At 43.9% G+C, this 20,000-nt stretch overlaps 1 protein-coding gene and 2 long non-coding RNA genes across 6 annotated transcripts in view; 2 read left to right on the forward strand and 1 right to left on the reverse strand.

Moving 5' to 3' along the window:
- Positions 1-1,256: 1,256 nt before the first annotated feature.
- On the forward strand, positions 1,257-4,047 carry LOC135561728 (uncharacterized). The gene is made up of 4 exons (XR_010459622.1): positions 1,257-1,317; positions 1,512-1,650; positions 3,730-3,873; positions 4,035-4,047. It is a non-coding gene; the product is annotated as an uncharacterized LOC135561728 (long non-coding RNA).
- Positions 4,038-7,046, forward strand: LOC135561727 (uncharacterized). The gene is made up of 2 exons (XR_010459621.1): positions 4,038-4,087; positions 5,854-7,046. It is a non-coding gene; the product is annotated as an uncharacterized LOC135561727 (long non-coding RNA).
- The window catches only part of LOC135561726 (uncharacterized), a 22,344-nt gene continuing 9,261 nt past the window's right edge, over positions 6,918-20,000 (reverse strand). Inside the window, exons 6-9 of one of the 4 annotated variants that reach the window (XM_065003463.1) lie at positions 16,562-16,594; positions 14,298-14,333; positions 14,124-14,162; positions 6,918-7,339 (exon numbers count right to left, since the gene is read on the reverse strand). In XM_065003463.1, the coding sequence (XP_064859535.1) occupies positions 7,284-7,339; positions 14,124-14,162; positions 14,298-14,333; positions 16,562-16,594 (164 nt within the window). In that variant the 3' untranslated portion in view covers positions 6,918-7,283. The remainder of the gene's footprint in view (positions 7,340-14,123; positions 14,163-14,297; positions 14,334-16,561; positions 16,595-20,000) is intronic. The other 3 variants (XM_065003464.1, XM_065003465.1, XM_065003466.1) reach the window with 3 other exon arrangements.

A 20,000-nucleotide genomic window follows, 5' to 3' on the forward strand; every position in this document is an offset into this window, starting at 1 on the left:
CCCACAGACAAACTCAACAAGGTAACAGACAGTCACCACAGACAAACTCAACAAGGAAACAGACAGTCACTGTCACCACAGACAAACTCAACAAGGTAACAGACAGTCACTGTCACCACAGATAAACTCAACAAGGTAACAGACAGTCACCACAGACAAACTCAACAAGGTAACAGACAGTCACTGTCACCACAGACAAACTCAACAAGGTAACAGACACACAGTCTTAATTGAATCTACTGAATAAGAGTTCATTATTTTAGGTTAAAGTTTAGTGATGTCATGTGTTGGTGTTTCATACTGGAGAGGGAATGCAAAACAACGACGCTGGACAGAGTGGAATCAGGTGTATCAAAAAGGCAGTTTATTGGTCAAAGTTATCTTGTCCTGCCGTTTATCGTGCACGGACCTAAGGAATGTGACTCTGTGAGGAGTCAGAATAATTAGGCTGCTCAGCCAGAGTTTAGAACAGAATGTATACACAGAATAATGTAGGTGGAGTCTCGTCGTGTTGGTCTTCTGACTGGTCCTGAAGAGTTGGAGGCGGGCCTTGCTCTAGCCAGAGCGGGCCCCATTGGTGCACAGCAAAGTCCTTTGCTCTTGGCACCCGACCAGTAGGGGGGGGGTAGAGTGTGTGTGTACAGTGCTTCATGAAATGTATGTGTGTCCAGGAAACGTGGATATTGGTAATGTCTGCTTTAGGCTCAGGTGTTTCCTGTCTTTGCAGGAGTGCATGCAGGGTTCAATGTCAGCGAGATAGCTTGGCACTTCTAAGCTCGTTAGTGTTGCAGGCTGCTCTTTGTAGTTTTACAGGGGAGATTATTTGCGTGATGGCAGCTGTGTGTCCTTCGGATAATCATGTCATTGCACACAGGCTCTAGACTTGACTGAGGACACTGGGCCCAGAGTTATCTGAGGGCATCCGGTTTAACCAGAGCTTTGGTCTGCTAGTAACTCTTTATATTAGATTATTTATATAACAAATGTCAATTCATCCCCAGGCCAGGATGAGAGCGCATGATTGGGTGAGAGAGGTGGAGAAACCTGTCGTCGTCACAGATACCATCGGGGGGGCGACGGAGGAGGAGCAAAGAGGAGAACCTGAAACAAGAGAGGGAGAAGAAGAGAAGAAAGAGGAGGAGGAGCTAAAGGAGAAGAAAGAGGGGGAGGAGCTAAAGGAGAAGAAAGAGGGGGAGGAACTAAAGGAGAAGGAGGAGGAAGAGAAGAGAGGAGGAGCTAAAGCAGAAGGAGAAGAAAGAAGAAAGAGGGGAGGAGCTAAAGGAGAATGAGGAAGAGAGACGATCCAGGTCTGTAGAGGTGAGATCTGATGTTGGACAGAGAACTGTCTGTCTGTCTGTCTGTCTGTCCCCTGTCTGTCTGTCTGCCTGCCTGTCTGTCTGTCTGTCTGTCTCCGTCTGTCTGTCTCATGTTCTCTTTCCTCGCACCGTTTTAAGCACGTAGTGTGTGTTAATGTCTATATATTGTGTGTGTGTTTGTGTGTGTGTGTCTAGGCAGTGTACCTGTCTTCAGTGGGCTCCTGGCGGAGGTGACAGCCCGCAGTATCGAACAGCTCCACAAGGTGGCAGAGTTGATCCTCCACGGACAGGACCTGGAGAAACCTGCCAGAGACCAGGCTCACATACTCACCAGGTCTGTTGGGGGGACAGGAGAAACCTGTTAGAGACCAGGCTGTGGGGGGGACAGGACCTGGAGAAACCTGACCAGAGACCAGGCTCAGGAGAAACTAGAGACCAGGTCTGGGGGGGGGAGAAACCTGTTAGAGACCAGGCTGTAGGGGGGACAGGGGAGAACCAGGAGAAACCTGTTAGAGACCAGGCTGTAGGGGGAGGGGGCAGGACCAGGAGAAACCTGTTAGAGACCAGGCTCAGGACATACTCACCAGGTCTGTAGGGGGGGGGGAGAAACCTGTTAGAGACCAGGCTGTAGGGGGAGGGGGCAGGACCTGGAGAAACCTGTTAGAGACCAGGCTGTGGGGGGACAGGGGGGGAGACCAGGACCTGGAGAAACCTGTTAGAGACCAGGCTGTAGGGGGGGGGGACAGGACCAGGAGAAACCTGTTAGAGACCAGGCTGTAGGGGGGGGGGGACTAGAGACCAGGAGACCAGGAACACCTGTTAGAGACCAGGCTGTGCGGGGGGGGGACTGGACCAGGAGAAACCTGTTAGAGACCAGGCTGTGGGGGGACAGGACCAGGAGAAACCTGTTAGAGACCAGGCCGTAGGGGGGGGCAGGACCAGGAGAAACCTGTTAGAGACCAGGCTGTAGGGGGGACAGGACCAGGAGAAACCTGTTAGAGACCAGGCTGTGGGGGGGGACAGAACCAGGAGAAACCTGTTAGAGACCAGGCTGTAGGGGGGGGGGGGGGCAGGACCAGGAGAAACCTGCCAGAGACCAGGCTCACATACTCACCAGGTCTGTTGGGGGGGGGGAAACCTGTTAGAGACCAGGCTGTAGGGGGAGGGGGGCAGGACCTGGAGAAACCTGTTAGAGACCAGGCTGTGGGGGGACAGGACCAGGAGAAACCTGTTAGAGACCAGGCCGTAGGGGGCAGGACCTGGAGAAACCTGTTAGAGACCAGGCTGTAGGGGGGGACAGGACCAGGAGAAACCTAGAGACCAGGCTTAGAGACCAGGACCAGGCTGTAGGGGGGGGGGCAGGACCTGGAGAAACCTGTTAGAGACCAGGCTGTGGGGGGACAGGACCAGGAGAAACCTGTTAGAGACCAGGCTGTAGGGGGGGGGGACCTGGAGAAACCTGTTAGAGACCAGGCTGAGGGGGACAGGACCAGGAGAAACCTGTTAGAGACCAGGCTGTAGGGGGGGGAGGGCTGTTAGAGACCAGGCTGGAGGGGGACAGGACCAGGAAACCTGTTAGAGACCAGGTTGTACGGGGGGGACTGGACCAGGAGAAACCTGTTAGAGACCAGGCTGTAGGGGGGGGACAGGACCAGGAGAAACCTGTTAGAGACCAGGCTGTAGGGGGGACTGGACCAGGAGAAACCTGTTAGAGACCAGGCTGTAGGGGGGACAGGACCAGGAGAAACCTGTTAGAGACCAGGCTGTAGGGGGGGGGGGACACCTGTTAGGACCAGGACCAGGAAACCTGTTAGAGACCAGGCTGTACGGGGGGGGACTGGACCAGGAGAAACCTGCTAGAGACCAGGCTGTAGGGGGGGGGGGGCAGGACCAGGAGAAACCTGTTAGAGACCAGGCTGTACGGGGGGGGACTGGACCAGGAGAAACCTGTTAGAGACCAGGCTGTACTGGGGGGGGACAGGACCAGGAGAAACCTGTTAGAGACCAGGCTGTAGGGGGGGAACTGGACCAGGAGAAACCTGTTAGAGACCAGGCTGTAGGGGGGGACTGGACCAGGAGAAACCTGTTAGAGACCAGGCTGTAGGGGGACTGGACCAGGAGAAACCTGTTAGAGACCAGGCTGTAGGGGGGAAGTGGACCAGGAGGTTAGAGACCAGGCTGTGGGGGTAGAATAGGAGAAACCTGTTAGAGACCAGGCTCATACCTGTTAGGGGGATAGGACCAGGAGAAACCTGTTAGATAGGCTGTGACTGTTGACAGGGGAGAAACCTGTTAGAGACCAGGCTGTAGGCGGGGGGACAGGACCAGGGGAGAGGGTGCATCTGTGTGTGTAGAATATGACCTTCCACTCATAGTATATTCTGAGCATCGTTAATGTCTCTGCTTGTTGCAGGTTGACGTGTGCCATGTGTCGGGAGGTGGGTTGTCTTGCCAGGAAGTTCTCTGATACTCTGCTTGTTGCAGGTTGACGTGTGCCATGTGTCGGGAGGTGGGTTGTCTTGCCAGGAAGTTCTCTGATACTCTGCTCACCGTTGGGGTAAGATGTGTGTGTGTGTACTGGGACTTTATCTCCAACACAATAAATGAATGGCATTAAGGTCAGGTGATCAGCTGATCATCACCCCATTGGTTCTCTGTCAGGTGATCAGCTGATCATCACCCCATTGGTTCTCTGACTCCCTTCCTCTACTTCTCCAGGTTCAGAGAAAAGAGAAGAGTTGAACCCTTTGGTAGACAGTGTGCTGCTTGAGGTAAGACATATAACTGTTGTTCTGAAGGGTTCTAACAGTGTTCTGTTGTTCTGAAGGGTTCTAACAGTGTTCTGTTGTTCTGAAGGGTTCTAACAGTGTTCTGTTGTTCTGAAGGGTTCTAACAGTGTTCTGTTGTTCTGAAGGGTTCTAACAGTGTTCTGTTGTTCTGTAGGGTTCTAACAGCGTTCTGTTGTTCTGAAGGGTTCTAACAGTGTTCTGTGGGGTTCTAACAGCGTTCTGTTGTTCTGTAGGGTTCTAACAGTGTTCTGTTGTTCTGTAGGGTTCTAACAGTGTTCTGTAGGGTTCTAACAGCGTTCTGTTGTTCTGTAGGGTTCTAACAGTGTTATGTTGTTCTGTAGGGTTCTAACAGTGTTCTGAAGGGTTCTAAGTGTTCTGTAGGGTTCTAACGGTGTTCTGTTGTTCTGTAGGGTTCTAACAGTGTTCTGTTGTTCAGTAGGGTTCTAACAGTGTTCTGTTGTTCTGAAGGGTTCTAACAGTGTTCTGTTGTTCTGAAGGGTTCTAACAGTGTTCTGAAGGGTTCTAACAGTGTTGTTGTTGTTCAGTGTTCTGAAGGGTTCTAACAGTGTTCTGTTGTTCTGAAGGGTTCTAACAGTGTTCTGTAGGGTTCTAACAGCGTTCTGTTGTTCTGAAGGGTTCTAACAGCGTTCTGTTGTTCTGTAGGGTTCTAACAGTGTTCTGTTGTTCTGTAGGGTTCTAACAGTGTTCTGTTGTTCAGTAGGGTTCTAACAGTGTTCTGTTGTTCTGAAGGGTTCTAACAGTGTTCTGTTGTTCTGAAGGGTTCTAACAGTGTTCTGAAGGGTTCTAACAGTGTTCTGTTGTTCTGAAGGGTTCTAACAGTGTTCTGAAGGGTTCTAACAGTGTTCTGTTGTTCTGAAGGGTTCTAACAGTGTTCTGTAGGGTTCTAACAGTGTCCTGTTGTTCTGAAGGATTCTAACAGTGTTCTGTAGGGTTCTAACAGCGTTTTGTTGTTCTGAAGGGTTCTAACAGTGTTCTGAAGGGTTCTAACAGTGTTCTGTTGTTCTGAAGGGTTCTAACATTGTTCTGTAGGGTTCTAACAGCGTTCTGTTGTTCTGAAGGGTTCTGTTCTGTTGTTCTGTAGGGTTCTAACAGTGTTCTGTTGTTCTGTAGGGTTCTAACAGTGTTCTGTTGTTCAGTAGGGTTCTAACAGTGTTCTGTTGTTCTGAAGGGTTCTAACAGTGTTCTGTTGTTCTGAAGGGTTCTAACAGTGTTCAGTTGTTCTGAAGGGTTCTAACAGTGTTCTGTTGTTCTGAAGGGTTCTAACAGTGTTCTGTAGCGTTATGTTGTTCTGAAGGGTTCTAACAGCGTTCTGTTGTTCTGTAGGGTTCTAACAGTGTTCTGTTGTTCTGTAGGGTTCTAACAGTTTTCTGTTGTTCAGTAGGGTTCTAACAGTGTCCTGTTGTTCTGAAGGATTCTAACAGTGTTCTGTAGGGTTCTAACAGCGTTCTGTTGTTCTGAAGGGTTCTAACAGTGTTCTGTAGGGTTCTAACAGCGTTCTGTTGTTCTGAAGGGTTCTAACAGTGTTCTGTTGTTTCGTATGGTTCTAACTGTTTTATTTTGTTCCGAAGGGTTCTAACAGTGTTCTGTAGGGTTCCAACAGTGTTCTGTAGGGTTCTAACAATGTTCTGAAGGGTTCTAACAGTGTTTCGTATGGTTCTGTTTTATTTTGTTCCGAAGTGTTTTAACAGTGTTTCGTAGGGTTCTAACAGTGTTCCGTTGTTCCTTAGGGTTCTAACAGCACCACATACATCCAGAACGCCTTCCAGCTCCTCCTCCCGGTTCTCCAGATGTCACACATCCAGACCCAGAGCTCTAGAACCCGCACGGAACCACAGCCCTAACCCTGTCGTAGCCACAGTAAACACACCTCATACTGCTGAAGTGCTGTTAGCATACTATATCCTAATGATGTAACTATGTACAGGAAGATAATGTGATATATAAATATATATATATATAAATATATAAATAACAGTGATACTGAAGTCAACTACTAGGTTGCCATAGTAACAGACTTTAAACTATTACGTAATGCAGTAACTTAGTATAGTTTCATGTAGGGAACTATATATATATATAAATATATAAATAACAGTGATACTGAAGTCAACTACTAGGTTGCCATAGTAACAGACTTTAAACTATTACGTAATGCAGTAACTTAGTATAGTTTCATGTAGGGAACAACTTCTCAGATTGAAGAGCTTGTACTATTAAGCATCTCCAAATTGACTCTTTTATTATATATATATATATATATATTACTGTTCAGAGGTAAATCTAAACATGATTCATGTCAACTGGCTACTTTAACCCGGTGTATCAGATTATGTCTTATCGTTTTATAAAGCGAAACCAAAAAAAATAGTTTTGTTGTCCGGGTTTGTTTTTAGTGTCACGTAAACCAGATCAGTGTACTGTGTTGTTTAACAGTGGCGTCCCTGAAGCAAATTAGGGTTCAGTGCTTTTCTCAAAATGGCACATCGACAATAATAAAAAAAAAATTTGTTGCTTTGTCAGCTCAGGTGTTCGAACCAGAGACCTTTGGGTTCCTGGGCCCAACGCGCTAACCAACGCGCTAACCGCTAACCTTGACATTAACGGACAAAGACAAAAAAAGGACCAGAACTATAATGTTCTATATTTCTATGTGTGTATTTGTTTTTAGGTCCACTGGTTTATTCAGTCGTTGTTCATCATTTATTAATCTGCTGCTATGGTAACGGAGATGGAATCTGACAACGGAACCTTTATCTGCTGCTATGGTAACGGAGATGGAATCTGACACTGGTTTATTAAGTCATTGTTGGATCATTTATTAATCTGCTGCCAAGGTAACGGAGATGGAATCTGACAACGGAACCTTTAATCACAAAATACCAACAACGAAAAATAAAAACACCTTTTTTAAACCTTTTAACTGTTTCAGAGCCATGTCTTTATATATATACACACACACACACAAAATGTTTTTCCATAAAAAAATCATATTTTCCCTAATCCTAAAATAGCCTTTGTCCTCATGGGGGGGGAATGTCCTTCGGGGGTCTTTTGAGGATCTCCAGGACCCAAGAGGGCAATAAACCCCCCAATCAAGACAGCATTCGGGGAAAAAGGAAGTAATGTCTTGGTGTTCCTGTCTTCTGCTTCTGTTCATCTAGAGCTCTTCAGGAGAAAGGGATGAGTGGAGAGGGTGGCCACGGTGGTGGAGCGCTAGAGGGAGAGAGAGACACAGAGAGAGAGAAGGAGAGGGAGAGACAGAGAGAGAGAGAGAGAGAGAGACACAGAGAGAGAGAGAGAGACAGAGAGAGAGAGAGAGAGAGAGACACAGAGAGAGAGAGAGAGACAGAGAGAGAGACAGAGAGAGAGAGAGAGAGAGACACAGAGAGAGAGAGAGAGAGAGAGACAGAGAGAGACACAGACAGAGAGAGAGAGACAGAGAGAGAGAGAGAGAGAGAGAGAGAGAGAGAGAGAGAGAGAGAGAGAGAGAGAGAGAGACACAGAGAGAGACAGAGAGAGAGAGAGAGAGAGAGAGAGAGACACAGAGAGAGAGAGAGAGAGAGAGAGAGAGAGAGAGAGAGACAGAGAGAGAGAGAGAGAGAGAGACACAGAGAGAGAGAGAGACAGAGAGAGAGACAGAGAGAGAGAGAGAGAGAGACACAGAGAGAGAGAGAGACAGAGAGAGACAGAGAGAGAGAGAGAGAGAGAGACACAGAGAGAGAGACAGAGAGAGAGACAGAGAGAGAGAGAGAGAGAGAGAGACACAGAGAGAGAAGGAGAGGGAGAGAGAGAGACACACAGAGAGAAAGAGATGTTAGTTGGTATTAATAAATAATTATAGGTATTAATATATTATTATAGGTATTAATATATACTATTATAGGTATTAATATATATATATATTATAGGTATTAATATATATATTATAGGTATTAATATATATATTATAGGTATTAATATATATATATATTATAGGTATTAATATATACTATTATAGGTATTAATATATATATATATTATAGGTATTAATATATACTATAGGTATTAATATATATATATATTATAGGTATTAATATATATATTATTATTTTTTTATTTTTTTTATTTTATTTCACCTTTATTTAACCAGGTAAGCAAGTTGAGAACAAGTTCTCATTTACAATTGCGACCTGGCCAAGATAAAGCAAAGCAGTTCGACACATACAACGACACAGAGTTACACATGGAGTAAAACAAACATACAGTCAATAATACAGTAAAAATAAACAAGTCTATATACAATGTGAGCAAATTAGGTGAGATAAGGGAGGTAAAGGCAAAAAAGGCCATGGTGGCAAAGTAAATACAATATAGCAAGTAAAACACTGGAATGGTAGTATTGCAATGGAAGAATGTGCAAAGTAGAAATAAAAATAATGGGGTGCAAAGGAGCAAAATAAATAAATAAATTAAATACAGTTAGGAAAGAGGTAGTTGTTTGGGCTAAATTATAGGTGGGCTATGTACAGGTGCAGTAATCTGTAAGATGCTCTGACAGTTGGTGTTTAAAGCTAGTGAGGGAGATAAGTGTTTCCAATTTAAGAGATTTTTGTAGTTCGTTCCAGTCATTGGCAGCAGAGAACTGGAAGGAGAGGCGGCCAAAGAAAGAATTGGTTTTGGGGGTGACTAGAGAGATATACCTGCTGGAGCGTGTGCTACAGGTGGGAGATGCTATGGTGACCAGCGAGCTGAGATAATGGGGGACTTTACCTAGCAGGGTCTTGTAGATGACATGGAGCCAGTGGGTTTGGCGACGAGTATGAAGCGAGGGCCAGCCAACGAGAGCGTACAGGTCGCAATGGTGGGTAGTATATGGGGCTTTGGTGACAAAACGGATAGCACTGTGATAGACTGCATCCAATTTGTTGAGTAGGGTATTGGAGGCTATTTTGTAAATGACATCGCCAAAGTCGAGGATTGGTAGGATGGTCAATTTTACAAGGGTATGTTTGGCAGCATGAGTGAAGGATGCTTTGTTGCGAAATAGGAAGCCAATTCTAGATTTAACTTTGGATTGGAGATGTTTGATATGGGTCTGGAAGGAGAGTTTACAGTCTAACCAGACACCTAAGTATTTGTAGTTGTCCACGTATTCAGAGCCGTCCAGAGTAGTGATGTTGGACAGGCGGGTAGGTGCAGGTAGCGATCGGTTGAAGAGCATGCATTTAGTTTTACTTGTATTTAAGAGCAATTGGAGGCCACGGAAGGAGAGTTGTATGGCATTGAAGCTTGCCTGGAGGGTTGTTAACACAGTGTCCAAAGAAGGGCCGGAAGTATACAGAATGGTGTCGTCTGCGTAGAGGTGGATCAGAGACTCACCAGCAGCAAGAGCAACATCATTGATGTATACAGAGAAGAGAGTCGGTCCAAGAATTGAACCCTGTGGCACCCCATAGAGACTGCCAGAGGTCCGGACAGCAGACCCTCCGATTTGACACACTGAACTCTATCAGAGAAGTAGTTGGTGAACCAGGCGAGGCAATCATTTGAGAAACCAAGGCTGTCGAGTCTGCCGATAAGGATGTGGTGGTTGACAGAGTCGAAAGCCTTGGCCAGATCAATGAATACGGCTGCACAGTAATGTTTCTTATCGATGGCGGTTAAGATATCGTTTAGGACCTTGAGCGTGGCTGAGGTGCACCCATGACCAGCTCTGAAACCAGATTGCATAGCAGAGAAGGTATGGTGAGATTCGAAATGGTCGGTAATCTGTTTGTTGACTTGGCTTTCGAAGACCTTAGAAAGGCATGGTAGGATAGATATAGGTCTGTAGCAGTTTGGGTCAAGAGTGTCCCCCCTTTGAAGAGGGGGATGACCGCAGCTGCTTTCCAATCTTTGGGAATCTCAGATGACACGAAAGAGAGGTTGAACAGGCTAGTAATAGGGGTGGCAACAATTTCGGCAGATAATTTTAGAAAGAAAGGGTCCAGATTGTCTAGCCCGGCTGATTTGTAGGGGTCCAGATTTTTCAGCTCTTTCAGAACTTCAGCTGAATGGATTTGGGAGAAGGAGAAATGGGGAAGGCTTGGGCGAGTTGCTGTTGGGGGTGCAGTGCTGTTGACCGGGGTAGGAGTTGCCAGGTGGAAAGCATGGCCAGCCGTAGAAAAATGCTTATTGAAATTCTCAATTATGGTGGATTTATCAGTGGTGACAGTGTTTCCTATCTTCAGTGCAGTGGGCAGCTGGGAGGAGGTGTTCTTATTCTCCATGGACTTTACAGTGTCCCAGAACTTTTTAGAGTTAGTGTTGCAGGAAGCAAATTTCTGCTTGAAAAAGCTAGCCTTGGCTTTTCTAACTGCCTGTGTATAACGGTTTCTAGCTTCCCTGAACAGCTGCATATCACGGGGGCTGTTCGATGCTAATGCAGAACGCCATAGGATGTTTTTGTGTTGGTTAAGGGCAGTCAGGTCTGGGGAGAACCAAGGGCTATATCTGTTCCTGGTTCTAATTTTCTTGAATGGGGCATGTTTATTTAACATTGTTAGGAAGGCATTTTTTAAAAAATATCCAGGCATCCTCTACTGACGGGATGAGATCAATATCCTTCCAGGACACCCCGGCCAGGTCGATTAGAAAGGCCTGCTCGCTGAAGTGTTTCAGGGAGCGTTTTACAGTGATGAGTGGAGGTCGTTTGACCGCTGACCCATTACGGATGCAGGCAATGAGGCAGTGATCGCTGAGATCTTGGTTGAAGACAGCAGAGGTGTATTTAGAGGAAGTTGGTTAGGATGATATCTATGAGGGTGCCCGTGTTTAAGGCTTTGGGGGTACCTGGTAGGTTCATTGATAATTTGTGTGAGATTGAGGGCATCAAGTTTAGATTGTAGGATGGCTGGGGTGTTAAGCATGTTCCAGTTTAGGTCGCCTAGCAGCACGAGCTCTGAAGATAGATGGGGGGCAATCAGTTCACATATGGTGTCCAGAGCACAGCTGGGAGCAGAGGGTGGTCTATAGCAGGCGGCAACGGTGAGAGACTTGTTTTTAGAGAGGTGGATTTTTAAAAGTAGAAGTTCAAATTGTTTGGGTACAGACCTGGATAGTAGGACAGAACTCTGCAGGCTATCTTTGCAGTAGATTGCAACACCGCCCCCTTTAGCAGTTCTATCTTGTCTGAAAATGTTGTAGTTTGGAATTAAAATTTCTGAATTTTGGTGGTCTTCCTAAGCCAGGATTCAGACACAGCTAGAACATCCGGGTTGGCAGAGTGTGCTAAAGCAGTGAAAAGAACAAACTTAGGGAGGAGGCTTCTAATGTTAACATGCATGAAACCAAGGCTATTACGGTTACAGAAGTCATCAAAAGAGAGCGCCTGGGGAATAGGAGTGGAGCTAGGCACTGCAGGGCCTGGATTCACCTCTACATCGCCAGAGGAACATAGGAGGAGAAGAATAAGGGTACGGCTAAAAGCAATAAGAATTGGTCGTCTAGAACGTCTGGAACAGAGAGTAAAAGGAGGTTTCTGGGGGCGATAAAATAGCATCAAGGTATAATGTACAGACAAAGGTATGGTAGGATGTGAGTACAGTGGAGGTAAACCTAGGTATTGAGTGATGAAGAGAGAGATATTGTCTCTAGAAACATCATTGAAACCAGGAGATGTCATTGCATGTGTGGGTGGTGGAACTAATAAGTTGGATAAGGTATAGTGAGCAGGACTAGAGGCTCTACAGTGAAATAAGCCAATAAACACTAACCAGAACAGCAATGGACAAGACATATTGACATTAAGGAGAGGCATCCTTAGTCGAGTGATCAAAAGGGTCCAGGGAGTGGAGAGGTTGGTTTGGGGGTCACGGCGATTTAGACAGCTAGCCAGGACATCGGTAGCAAGCTAGCATAGGATGGAGGTCTGTTGTTAGCCACCTCTTGCGTTCCGTCAGTAGATTAGTGGAGTTCCGTGTTGTAGAGGGGATTAGTCCAAATCACACAACAACAACAAAATAAAAACAATAGATATAGTTATAGAGGCCCAAGAAGAAACATGTTAATAATAAAAATAAATAAATTGTCCGATTGTCTATTCTGAGAGCATCCGGTAAGACAGCTAACGGTTAGCAGGCCGCAGATGGGCATTCAGGTAACGTCGCGACGGAGGAGCCAGCCGGATCTCCTTCGGGTAGATAACGTCGGCAGTCCAGTTGTGAAGGCCCGGAGGGGCTCCGTGTAGGCAGTAAAACGGGTCCGGATAGGTGACTGCAGCCCAGGAGTGATTGACGGAGCTCAGGAGTGGTTGACGGAGCTCGCTAGCTCCGGAGTAATTGATGTTTGCTCCGGAATCGACGAAAGCAGATAGACACACGGATAGCAGCCAGCTAGCTGTGAGATCCGGGAGTGAATGTCCAGAGAGCAGTTGAAATCCAGGGACATGGAGAGAAAAAAATCGGTCCGGTATGTTCCGTTCCGAGCCGCGCTGCGCCGTACAAAACTGGCGATAGATTTTCGAGTTAAAGGATAGCTAATGACCACAAACCGTGGTTAGCTGAATACGAACGAGTTGCCAGTAAAGAAGCTAACTAGCTTCTGATTAGCTTCTGGCTAGCTTCTTGGAGGATTGCAGATTTGATTGCAGATTTGAGGTGAATAATACGTATTTATACATATCAATTGGTGAGGCAGGTTGCAGGAGAGTGTATTGAAGATGAGTTGATGGAAAATAAAAATAAAATGTATGTGAAAAAAAAGTTGTAAATATATATATATACACGACACGACAAGACGAGGACAAAAGACGTCTGAACTGCTATGCCATCTTGGAAAACAAACACCATTATAGGTATTAATATATATTATAGGTATTAATATATATATTATAGGTATTAATATATATATTATAGGTATTAATATATATTATAGGTATTAATATATATATTATAGGTATTAATATATATATTATAGGTATTAATATATATATTATAGGTATTAATATATATATTATAGGTATTAATATATATATTATAGGTATTAATATATATATTATAGGTATTAATATATATTATAGGTATTAATATATATATTATAGGTATTAATATATATTATAGGTATTAATATATTATAGGTATTAATATATATATATATTATAGGTATTAATATATACTATTATAGGTATTAATATATATATATATTATAGGTATTAATATATATTATAGGTATTAATATATTATAGGTATTAATATATATTATAGGTATTAATATATTATAGGTATTAATATATTATAGGTATTAATATATATTATAGGTATTAATATATATTATAGGTATTAATATATATATATTATAGGTATTAATATATTATAGGTATTAATATATATTATAGGTATTAATATATATTATAGGTATTAATATATATTATAGGTATTAATATATATATATTATAGGTATTAATATATTATAGGTATTAATATATATTATAGGTATTAATATATTATAGGTATTAATATATTATAGGTATTAATATATATTATAGGTATTAATATATATTATAGGTATTAATATATATATATATTATAGGTATTAATATATATTATAGGTATTAATATATATATTATAGGTATTAATATATATATTATAGGTATTAATATATATATTATAGGTATTAATATATATATATATATTATAGGTATTAATATATATATATATATTATAGGTATTAATATATATATATATATTATAGGTATTAATATATATATTATAGGTATTAATATATATATTATAGGTATTAATATATATATATTATAGGTATTAATATATATTATAGGTATTAATATATATATATATTATAGGTATTAATATATATATATATATTATAGGTATTAATATATATATATTATAGGTATTAATATATATTATAGGTATTAATATATATATATATTATAGGTATTAATATATATATTATAGGTATTAATATATATATTAATATAGGTAATAATTAATTAATGAACATTGTCTTTAGAACTCTCACCTATGTCATTACCGTAGTAACCCTGACGAGGCTCGTCCTCTGAGAACACACACACGTAGCAAGGTCAGTGTGTGTGTTCCTCTGTGTGTGTGTTCCTGTGTGTGTGTGTTCCTATATGTGTTCCTGTGTGTGTGTGTGTGTGTGTGTGTTCCTATATGTGTGTGTGTTCCTTACCTGCAGTCTTCTCTTCATGAATAGGTGACAACAGGCCTGTTCATTGAAAACACAACATTACTACTACAACACACACACACACACACACACACACACACACACACACACACACACACACACACACACAGAACACTGGGAGAAGTTAAATGTGTCTTGTGAAATGTATATCTACATGCTACATGTACGTTTCACACTTCTCCTACTGAACGGAGAAATGTAGTGCCTGTCTCTAGCCCCACTACTGAACAGAGAAGTGTAGTGCCTGTCTCTAGCCCCACTACTGAACAGACAAGTGTAGTGCCTGTCTCTAGCCCCACTACTGAACAGAGAAGTGTAGTGCCTGTCTCTAGACCCGCTACTGAACGGAGAAGTGTAGTGCCTGTCTCTAGCCCCACTACTGAACGGAGCAGTGTAGTGCCTGTCTCTAGCCCCACTACTGAACGGTCAAGTGTAGTGCCTGTCTCTAGCCCCACTACTGAACAGACAAGTGTAGTGCCTGTATCTAGCCCCACTACTGAAAGGAGAAGTGTAGTGCCTGTCTCTAGCCCCACTACTGAAAGGAGAAGTGTAGTGCCTGTCTCTAGCCCCGCTACTGAAGGGGCAGTGTAGTGCCTGGCTCTAGCCCCACTACTGAAGGAGCAGTGTAGTGCCTGTCTCTAGCCCCACTACTGAAGGAGCAGTGTAGTGCCTGTCTCTAGCCCCACTACTGAACAGACAAGTGTAGTGCCTGTCTCTAGCCCCACTACTGAAGGAGCAGTGTAGTGCCTGTCTCTAGCCCCACTACTGAATAGACAAGTGTATTGCCTGTCTCTAGCCCCACTACTGAAGGAGAAGTGTAGTGCCTGTCTCTAGCCCCACTACTGAATGGAGCAGTGTAGTGCCTGTCTTTAGCCCCACTACTGAAGGAGAAGTGTAGTGCCTGTCTCTAGCCCCACTACTGAAGGAGCAGTGTAGTGCCTGTCTCTACACCGCTACATGGTAAAACAGTAATTTGAAGCTCCAGTAATTAGCCACACCGCTACATGGTAAAACAGTAGTGTGTAGGTCCAGTAATTAGCCACACCGCTACATGGTAAAACAGTAGTGTGTAGGTCCAGTAGTTAGCTACATGGTAAAACAGTAGTGTGTAGTTCCAGTAGTTAGCTACACCGCTACATGGTAAAACAGTAGTGTGTAGTTCCAGTAGTTAGCTACACCGCTACATGGTAAAACAGTAGTGTGTAGTTCCAGTAGTTAGCTTCACCAATACATGGTTAAACAGTCATTTGAAGCTCCAGTAGTTAGCCACACCGCTACATGGTAAAACAGTAGTATGTAGGTCCAGTAGTTAGCTACATGGTAAAACAGTAGTGTGTAGCTCCAGTAGTTAGCTTCACCGCTACATGGTAAAACAGTAGTGTGTAGTTCCAGTAGTTAGCTTCACCGCTACATGGTAAAACAGTAGTGTGTAGTTCCAGTAGTTAGCTTCACCGCTACATGGTTAAACAGTAGTGTGTAGTTCCAGTAGTTAGATTCACCGCTACATGGTAAAACAGTAATTTGAAGCTCCAGTAATTAGCCACACCGCTACATGGTAAAACAGTAGTGTGTAGGTCCAGTAGTTAGCTACATGGTAAAACAGTAGTGTGTAGTTTCAGTAGTTAGCTACACCGCTACATGGTTAAACAGTAGTGTGTAGTTTCAGTAGTTAGCTACATGGTAAAACAGTAGTTTGTAGCTCCAGTAGTTAGCTTCACCGCTACATGTTAAAACAGTAGTGTGTAGTTTCAGTAGTTAGCTACATGGTAAAACAGTAGTTTGTAGCTCCAGTAGTTAGCTACACCGCTACATGGTAAAACAGTAGTGTGTAGTTCCAGTAGTTAGCTTCACCGCTACATGGTTAAACAGTAGTGTGTAGTTCCAGTAGTTAGCTTCACCGCTACATGGTTAAACAGTAGTGTGTAGTTCCAGTAGTTAGCTTCACCGCTACATGGTTAAACAGTAGTCTGTAGTTCCAGTAGTTAGCATCACCGCTACACGGTTAAACAGTAGTTAACTACTGAAAACACCTAGATGTGAATTTAGTTCAACTTCCACCGAGATGCTGCAAAATGTATAAACATGACTAGTCCACTACTTCCCAACACACACACACACACACACACACACACACACACACACACACACACACACACACACACACACACACACACACACACACACACACACACACACACACACACACACACACACACACACACACACACACACACACACACACACACCTGTCCAGTATGTTGTCCTGAGCAGCAGCAGCTCTATGGAAGGAGATCACAGCATCAGTCTATGAGACAGGAAGGTACGTCTACTATCCTGCATCCCAAATGGCTCCCTCTTCCCTTAGTGACCTACTTTAGAACACAGGGCTCTGTTCCCTATATAGTGCAGTGACCATAGGGCTCTATTCCCTATATAGTGCAGTGACCATAGGGCTCTGTTCCCTATATAGTGCAGTGACCATAGGGCTCTGTTCCCTATATAGTGCAGTGACCATAGGGCTCTGTTCCCTATATAGTGCAGTGACCATAGGGCTCTATTCCCTATATAGTGCAGTGACCATAGGGCTCTATTCCCTATATAGTGCAGTGACCATAGGGCTCTATTCCCTATATAGTGCAGTGACCATAGGGCTATATTCCCTATATAGTGCAGTGACCATAGGGCTATATTCCCTATATAGTGCAGTGACCATAGGGCTCTGTTCCCTATATAGTGCAGTGACCATAGGGCTCTATTCCCTATATAGTGCAGTGACCATAGGGCTCTATTCCTATATAGTGCAGTGACCATAGGGCTCTGTTCCCTATATAGTGCAGTGACCATAGGGCTCTATTCCCTATATAGTGCAGTGACCATAGGGCTCTATTCCCTATATAGTGCAATGACCATAGGGCTCTATTCCTATATAGTGCAGTGACCATAGGGCTGTGTTCCCTATATAGTGCAGTGACCATAGGGCTCTATTCCTATATAGTGCAGTGACCACAGGGCTCTGTTCCCTATATAGTGCAGTGACCACAGGGCTCTGTTCCCTATATAGTGCAGTGACCATAGGGCTCTGTTCCCTATATAGTGCAGTGACCATAGGGCTCTATTCCCTATATAGTGCAGTGACCATAGGGCTCTGTTCCCTATATAGTGCAGTGACCATAGGGCTCTATTCCCTATATAGTGCAGTGACCATAGGGCTCTATTCCCTATATAGTGCAGTGACCATAGGGCTCTATTCCCTATATAATGCAGTGACCATAGGGCTCTATTCCCTATATAGTGCAGTGACCATAGGGCTCTATTCCCTATATAGTGCAATGACCATAGGGCTCTATTCCCTATATAATGCAGTGACCATAGGGCTCTATTCCCTATATAGTGCAGTGACCATAGGGCTCTATTCCCTATATAGTGCAGTGACCATAGGGCTCTATTCCCTATATAGTGCAGTGACCATAGGGCTCTGTTCCCTATATAGTGCAGTGACCATAGGGCTCTATTCCCTATATAGTGCAGTGACCATAGGGCTCTATTCCTATATAGTGCAGTGACCATAGGGCTCTGTTCCCTATATAGTGCAGTGACAATAGGGCTCTATTCCCTATATAGTGCAGTGACCATAGGGCTCTATTCCCTATATAGTGCAGTGACCATAGGGCTATATTCCCTATATAGTGCAGTGACCATAGGGCTATATTCCCTATATAGTGCAGTGACCATAGGGCTCTGTTCCCTATATAGTGCAGTGACCATAGGGCTCTATTCCTATATAGTGCAGTGACCATAGGGCTCTGTTCCCTATATAGTGCAGTGACCATAGGGCTCTATTCCCTATATAGTGCAGTGACCATAGGGCTCTATTCCCTATATAGTGCAATGACCATAGGGCTCTATTCCTATATAGTGCAGTGACCATAGGGCTGTGTTCCTATATAGCAGTGACCATAGGGCTCTATTCCTATATAGTGCAGTGACCCAGGGCTCTGTTCCCTATATAGTGCAGTGACCACAGGGCTCTGTTCTATATAGTGCAGTGACCATAGGGCTCTGTTCCCTATATAGTGCAGTGACCATAGGGCTCTATTCCCTATATAGTGCAGTGACCATAGGGCTCTGTTCCCTATATAGTGCAGTGACCATAGGGCTCTATTCCCTATATAGTGCAGTGACCATAGGGCTCTATTCCCTATATAGTGCAGTGACCATAGGCTCTATTCCCTATATAATGCAGTGACCTAGGCTATTCCCTATATAGTGCAGTGACCATAGGGCTCTATTCCCTATATAGTGCAGTGACCATAGGGCTCTATTCCCTATATAATGCAGTGACCATAGGGCTCTATTCCCTATATAGTGCAGTGACCATAGGGCTCTATTCCCTATATAGTGCAGTGACCATAGGGCTCTATTCCCTATATAGTGCAGTGACCATAGGGCTCTATTGCAGTGACCATAGGGCCTATTCCTATATAGTGCAGTGACCATAGGGCTCTATTCCCTATATAGTGCAGTGACCATAGGGCTCTATTCCCTATATAGTGCAGTGACCATAGGGCTCTGTTCCCTATATAGTGCAGTGACCATAGGGCTCTATTCCCTATATAGTGCAGTGACCATAGGGCTCTATTCCTATATAGTGCAGTGACCATAGGGCTCTGTTGCAGTGACCTATATATAGTGCAGTGACCATAGGGCTCTGTTCCTATATAGTGCAGTGACCACAGGGCTCTGTTCCTATATAGTGCAGTGACCATAGGGCTCTATTCCCTATATAGTGCAGTGACCATAGGGCTCTGTTCCCTATATAGTGCAGTGACCATAGGGCTCTGTTCCCTATATAGTGCAGTGACCATAGGGCTCTATTCCCTATATAGTGCAGTGACCATAGGGCTCTGTTCCCTATATAGTGCAGTGACCATAGGGCTCTATTCCCTATATAGTGCAGTGACCATAGGGCTCTATTCCCTATATAGTGCAGTGACCATAGGGCTCTATTCCTATATAGTGCAGTGACCATAGGGCTCTATTCCTATATAGTGCAGTGACCATAGGGCTCTATTCCCTATATAGTGCAGTGACCATAGGGCTCTATTCCCTATATAGTGCAGTGACCATAGGGCTCTATTCCCTATATAGTGCAGTGACCATAGGGCTATATTCCCTATATAATGCAGTGACCATAGGGCTCTATTCCCTATATAGTGCAGTGACCATAGGGCTCTATTCCCTATATAATGCAGTGACCATAGGGCTCTATTCCCTATATAGTGCAGTGACCATAGGGCTCTATTCCCTATATAGTGCAATGACCATAGGGCTCTATTCCCTATATAATGCAGTGACCATAGGGCTCTATTCCCTATATAGTGCAGTGACCATAGGGCTCTATTCCCTATATAGTGCAGTGACCATAGGGCTCTATTCCCTATATAATGCAGTGACCATAGGGCTCTATTCCCTATATAGTGCAGTGACCATAGGGCTCTATTCCCTATATAATGCAGTGACCATAGGGCTCTATTCCCTATATAGTGCAGTGACCATAGGGCTCTATTCCCTATATAGTGCAATGACCATAGGGCTCTATTCCCTATAGAATGCAGTGACCATAGGGCTCTATTCCCTATATAGTGCAGTGACCATAGGGCTCTATTCCCTATATAATGCAGTGAC

Source organism: Oncorhynchus nerka, linkage group LG18, assembly GCF_034236695.1.
Source record: "Oncorhynchus nerka isolate Pitt River linkage group LG18, Oner_Uvic_2.0, whole genome shotgun sequence".
Classification (NCBI taxonomy): Eukaryota; Metazoa; Chordata; class Actinopteri; order Salmoniformes; family Salmonidae; genus Oncorhynchus; species Oncorhynchus nerka.